The sequence below is a fragment of the Alosa pseudoharengus genome, unplaced genomic scaffold, assembly GCF_046254945.1.
Source record: "Alosa pseudoharengus isolate Yale_2024_CS ecotype anadromous, Long Island Sound unplaced genomic scaffold, YU_APseudo_1.1 YU_APseudo_1.1_scf_13, whole genome shotgun sequence".
Taxonomy (NCBI): domain Eukaryota; kingdom Metazoa; phylum Chordata; class Actinopteri; order Clupeiformes; family Clupeidae; genus Alosa; species Alosa pseudoharengus.
Genome location: NW_027468598.1, coordinates 27,295,904 through 27,302,299, shown reverse-complemented (window position 1 = coordinate 27,302,299; position 6,396 = coordinate 27,295,904). Strand labels below are relative to the sequence as shown.

The following is a 6,396-nucleotide window of genomic DNA, read 5'->3' as shown; positions in this document are numbered from 1 at the left end:
TTTTTTCTCAAATTAATTAATTGAAATTAATCAGTTATTTTGACAGCCCTACTGTATTTATTGTGTGGCTAAGCAGGAGTGAGTCTGACTGTAGATGGAGGCATGCTAAGAAATATTAGGCTCTATGTGCTGCCATCTTCTGGTGGTTCCAAGGTAGACTTCTTGTCTGATTCAGTTTTCACTCATGCATGTCTCTAAATTCAGTTTTACTTCACAAACACATATCGGGCTGACTGATAGTGCTGCACACACTCAAAGTTGTTTGTGCTCTGTTGTATTGTTGTAGATATATTAGTCATTTTCAATCTTGGCATTGCTCTTGGTATTGAAAACACACAATGTGCACGTGTCATCTGACCAGTACACGTACACCCCCATCCTGTGCCTTGAGTGTTGACTTGATTCGACAAACCAATTCCTCGTCTGGTACTAAATATAAGGTCTTCATTAGAAATGTATTCTATTCAGCTTGAAGGGGATGTGTTGATATGTGACCTACTCGAGAATACTGTGTAAAATATACTTTAAGAGTTAACGTAAGATGCCGTATGTGTGTTGTGTGGTTAAACAGGAGTAGATCTAACTGCATATGGGGACATGCTATGAGACATTAAGCTCTGAGTGATGCCATCTCCTGCTGGTGAAGCAGAATTTCAAGACAAACTATTTGTCCAATTCGATTTTCATTTACACATGCCTCAAAATTCTAGTCCTTTATATTTATTTTTCATTTAAGTCCATCAGACTTCCATGTCCACACACAAGTTATCATATCCAAACACATATCTTACAACACAGACAAACATCTTTATTGTTGCTGGGATTTGTATTTTTGCAAATAAAATATTACAAATCACAATTGTTACAGCAGTTAGCATTTAAGAAGTATTAATGGGTTAATAAATCAAGTCACAAGGATTGTCATCATTAATATTAAAAGAAAATCTCAACGTACAGTAATTGCAATGTTTATCTCTTAAGACAGGCATTGATTGACAATGTCATTATTGTTCAGACACTTGACACAGGAGTTGGTGGTACACTTGTAGAGGGGAACCTGCTCTGCAACCTTCTTCAGGGCAGCTGCCAGCTCAGGCTTGTTTATATCGTTCCTGTAGACCTGACTGAACACGAAGGCCTTGGGACCGTTGTGGTTGGAGAGCGTGCTGAGAGAGTTCAGGATGCACTTTGCCACAGCAGGGGCCACGTTGACCGGCTTCCCCTTTTTCTCGGCCCTCTCTGTCTGGATCTTCTCACGGTTCCGTTCGTTCTCGTCCTTTGCTTGGTTCAGGCAGTACTCCAGACACGGCGAGTTGTAGGTGTAGAACACCACACAGCCACCTTTGTCCTTGTTCAGCAGGTTTTGCACAGGAGTGACAGCTTGGTTGAAGCCCGTGCACATGAGCAAAGCGCGCTCGGAGTGGATCTTAGATGTGGAACTCCCACCCTTTGGAGTGGCAGCGACCATCTGTGGCCCCTGGTAGAGATTCTTGGCCGTGAGTTCCTGCTTGACTGTTCTTTCGTCCTCTTGGCTGAGGAAGTTTTGACTGAATGTGGCCCCACACTGGTCTGCCGGGACATTGATGGCCACAGCATACTGGACACCATCGCCACTGTTGGTCTGTCCAGATGGTTGATACCTTAGGAAAACAAAGGGTGCGAACATGTTCAGTGAAGTTCAATGCTGATGCTGCACTTTCCCCGTTTGGCACAATGCAATATTCTTTTTATATCAGTCAGGAATTCCTTGCTGAATTCACCTTCAAGATAGTTACAGTATAGATTGCATGAGAGTCATGAGAATCATACATTTTGGCCATAAGCAATAACTTTTACTATTTACGAAGATTTACTTTAAAATAGGACTGTCAAGCAATGTAAAAATTGAATGATCAATTACAGACTCTGTAATTAATTAATCTAAAGTTGAAATAAAACGAGTTGTTTTACTCGAGCAAATGGCCAGACTATGATGGGAATCCCATTTGCTTACTTGGTCTGAAAGACTCCAGTGATTTTCGCCAGGGTTTTCAGATCCACCTCTGCAGATTGGCCTGAGGAAGGCAGGGAGAGCAGGACAAGTCCAATCAGGACTCCAGTGCGCACCTAAATAAGAAACACAAACCACACACGCAAGCAGGCAAGCACGCACGAACGCACACACACACACACACAGACCATTAAGACCTGTTATCCCAAGGAAGATCATGCAAAATACTTTTTTGATGCACACTCTATTTCGACCCAAAAGCCTTCCAAAGCTAAATAAAATATTGCACACTATCAAACATCAATATCAAAGTACAGCATGGGGGCATTCTTCAGTTTCTTTCCTAAAGTATAAATGACTTTACATTACCATGATGGAGGCCGGTGAGCTTAGCCGATGTCAGGTCTGACAAGCTGTGCTTGTGTCTCTTCTGTTGTGCTGAGCTGGGTAGGTTGGTGCTGTGGTGGAGTGGGATGGTGCATATGGTGAGATGGACAGTGTATATATAGTGCATCTAGTGGAGAAGTCCAGCCGTGAGCCGTCAGCCCAGCCCATCTCAGAGAGGATATGCTGAGGCAGCAAAACTGCACACAACATTTCACAATATTTCTCAGTGGTCAAAACAAACTATTCCAGGAACTTCAGTAAATGATAAAGTGCATATTTGCTTTCTGAATAAATAAAATAATCATAGACTTTTATTATTCACAACTTTAAATTATTTAAAATTGAATTCCATCTACATACGTCAAATTTGAAAATTGCATACATTCCCAATGTATATCCACACATACCTGCAACAGAAACACCATCTCTATAACCCCAGAACGTAACATGTGCACTTTTTGATTTGTTGCTTAGTGAGTGCAGGGTGAGGGAGAGATCAAAACAGCTTAGACCAGTGTATTCATTAGTGCAGTGTTTCCCAAACTTTTTTTCTGGGGACCCACTTTTTAAAAATGACAGACCATCGCGACCCATTTCACTTCAGATCTAACATGCAACCAGCATGCAACAATATTGTTTTAGGCCACAGGTTCTCAAACTTTTCTTGGGGGTATTCTTGTACTGTATGCTACGCAGTCGTCACTCTTCAGCATATAGTAAGCTGTTCCTGTATTTGTAAAGAGTGATGTTGTAGGCTACGTTGCGTTGCAGACAAATGGATCCATAACACCGTCAATTCCTATGTAAACATAGCAAGTAACTCAAGTCTGCATTTTCCTCTGGAGTTAAACGTTTGTTTGTAGGCCGTATACCAAGGCCGTGTATTAATGTTATGTGACAAGCTATGTTGTAAGAATGTGAAATGAATAAATATCAGAACAAGAGGCTTTTGCGCAATAGTCAAAAGTAATGCGCCTTTACTGTAGCCTATAGAGTTTGCAAGGTGGAAAACGAGAGGAAATAATAGCGTTTATTAATAATAATAGCGTCCATTTAAATTGTAGCCTAATATAATGCACTGTTGAGCGTTTTAAATCCGAAATAATAAGGAATGTGAGGAGGTTACTATTAACTTTAAAGAGTGCATCTACAATTGAAAATCTACAGCCTATGACGCAAATTGAATAGCCATGTCCGGTGTTCCAGTTTAGATGGTGAGCAGGTTAACTTGTGATATTTGCATAAAATCCATGAATACTCAACAAGACCCTGCCTACTTGTTAACAACGCTTTGCTCTGCCTCCGCCCTTCCAGTGCTGGAGATTCACATTTTCACAAGCCTACAGTGCTTGATAGAATATGAAGCAAGATCTTGCCGAAAACATGCGGGAATCGCTATGTATAATGCATGTCTGATTAAGCATCCACACAAAATGTTGTGCAAACAGGAAATGTGTCAAAGTAAATCAGCGAAGGTTTTGTTGGGTTTCGAAAATGAGTCTCACTGAGGCAAAATGTTCTAAGCAGTAAGCACTATCACCACTACGCCACAGAGAGCAACGCTTGTTATTAGTCTATTAGACTAGTCTACTAGCTTACTAGCTATCCTGATGTCCATGTTAACTGGTGATAGCCTATAACATGAGCAAACACAGCGAATGCATGCCTTGAATAATGCAGATTAATTTTGCCTCAGTAATTTTGCATCACAAACAGTAACAAATGACCCCATCAGACGTTGCTCATTTTTTGTGCAGAAAGCAAAAATTATGAAGATCACTTAGGCCTCGAACTGCTTACTAAAATAGCAAAATAGCAGCAATTGTCCACCCTGCTAACCAATTGCACCACTGGGTATTTTGTATCTATGCAATAGCATGGTATTCCTATTAAATTAATGTAGGTCTATGTTGTCTTGTGACAGCTTATTTGTCAATTGATCAAGATATTCATTATAGCAAACATCTAGGCTAAGTGAATGTTTTGCAACAGGCTGCTGAACGAGCAGTAAGTAGGCTAAACTATTTTCTAATTTAGGCTACGTGGGAATCTGAAACAGCAACATCTGTCATCAAACTCTCTCATCAAAGTTTTGTAATATATGCTACCATGATAACCATTTTGTGTCGTCAAATTAGGACCAACAAATTAAATAATATTTAACTCGGAGAAAATAAGTTTCATGTGTTCACTTCAAATCATTAGACAGCTCACTGCATAACTTCACCGAGACATGACACAAGTTATGATCATTTTTGCACATGACTGACGTATTTCATATTATTAATAACCCCCAAAACGGAATAAAGTGTTAGTGGGACATGCCAGTTTGTTGTACATCAGTTAGGTTTTGGTATGTGAGGCAAAGATGAACCTATTTTGTTGTTTTGAGGTTTGCATATGCCCATGTTAAATTGTGATGGCACCAGTTAACATGGGCGTATATTTCTCACTTATGTTAACCTGTGTTAACTTTGACTAACAGTTCAATATATACATAGAAATCTGGCATTGATTTTAGCGGCTCGTAGTGTAGTGGTATAGACGATGTAGAAGATAATCCAATCATCTTTCTTGTCCATGCGTGGTTCGAATCCCAGCTAGATCGCTAGTTTTATTTTTTCCATTCATTCAGTATGTGTCATATTTGTGGATAATGCTTAAACGGACATGTATTAGACATACACTGGTGATGTTTTCAGCGATATCTGTTATATTGTCACACTTGCAAACACTTCGTGAAAATGTAGCCTAATATAAACCTGCACTATCGGAGGCAGAGCAAATTAAGAAGTAGGCAGGGTCTTGTTGAATATTCACTGATTTTATGCAAATATCACCAGTTAAACTGCTCACCATGTAAACTGGAACACCGGTATATGGATGTCTGCTTTAGTTGACTAGATTTTAATCGGTCAAGTTGAACAGGTGATGTCCGTTAATGTTCGTGCAAATAGGCTGATTCATGTCCCTTGCATTTTGCAACTGCGAGGTCCACGGCAGGCGCCCCACAGAAATGTTTCATTTTGCGAGAGATGTCCAGGCTGTCCCCTGTGCAATGTGTTCGCCCCCCAGTTTCAGAGCTATTCTAAATGCAAAATTGCACAGAGGGCCGTGACTGTGGTAAACAAACTATATCCTAATAAAAAACTGATAGTTTCCTGGCTAAATGGTATAAGTTAGGCCTATTGGACAACATAAATTGCGCTGACGACCCAAATAAAATCTCCTGCGACCCCGTGGGTCGCGACCCAGTCTTTGGGACTTTGGAACACTGCATTAGTGTATTGTTTTGTGTTTTTAAATTAAGTCTGACTGAGATCATAATTAATTTATGTGTATGCAGATTAACAAACTGAAATATAAAAAAATAAGACAAATAAACATTATTCTCTAATTGCACAACCCACCAACTGACGGCCCTTCAAGGGAGGGGACCAGAAAAACAAGTCTCACTTCTACTATACTTCTGAGGTCAAAATAGGACAGCAGCTGAAGCTTCCTCAGATTGTCTTTCTCAATCCCTGTTTCCTGTTCCCTTCTGACTGGGCACAGTGCCCGTTTTCTAAGGAAAAATGCACAAAGCAGCACTATTTTCTATTTCTATTTCAAACTACAAAAATACACATTATTGTGTTTGGAGAGGGTTGATTGCAAGACAGTGGATGTGTTTCAAAGTTTTTTTCTGTCGACAGACATTGAGACGGTAAAAAGAAAACAGGCTTTTACAGCATTGTGCAAATGAAAAATTACCAATATACAGTAAAACACCCTTTGGTCAGAGCTGTGCACCACTGCACATCTTTCTGTACCTCCTGACGTTCCTGTCTGTCTAGACAGACTATGACAACTAGTTATGACAGCTAGTTCAACACATTTCCATGTAATGACACAAGGAAATCTGTGTAGTGCATTTTGACCAACATGACATATTGCTATTTGTTCAAGATGGGGAGAAACTACTTTAATGATGTGCACAAGTGATAGGGTGGGTAACACTTTACGGCAGTGGTCCCCAA

At 40.1% G+C, this 6,396-nt stretch overlaps 1 protein-coding gene across 1 annotated transcript; it reads right to left on the bottom strand.

Moving 5' to 3' along the window:
* Positions 1-787: 787 nt before the first annotated feature.
* On the bottom strand, positions 788-2,464 carry LOC143121229 (uncharacterized). Its single transcript, XM_076281608.1, has 3 exons — positions 2,360-2,464; positions 1,994-2,106; positions 788-1,640 (listed from the first exon to the last, which is right to left on the bottom strand). Exons 1-3 carry the CDS (start codon positions 2,360-2,362, stop codon positions 977-979), a joined length of 780 nt encoding a protein of 259 aa, XP_076137723.1. The 5' UTR covers positions 2,363-2,464; the 3' UTR covers positions 788-976.
* Between the last annotated feature and the right edge of the window lie 3,932 nt (positions 2,465-6,396).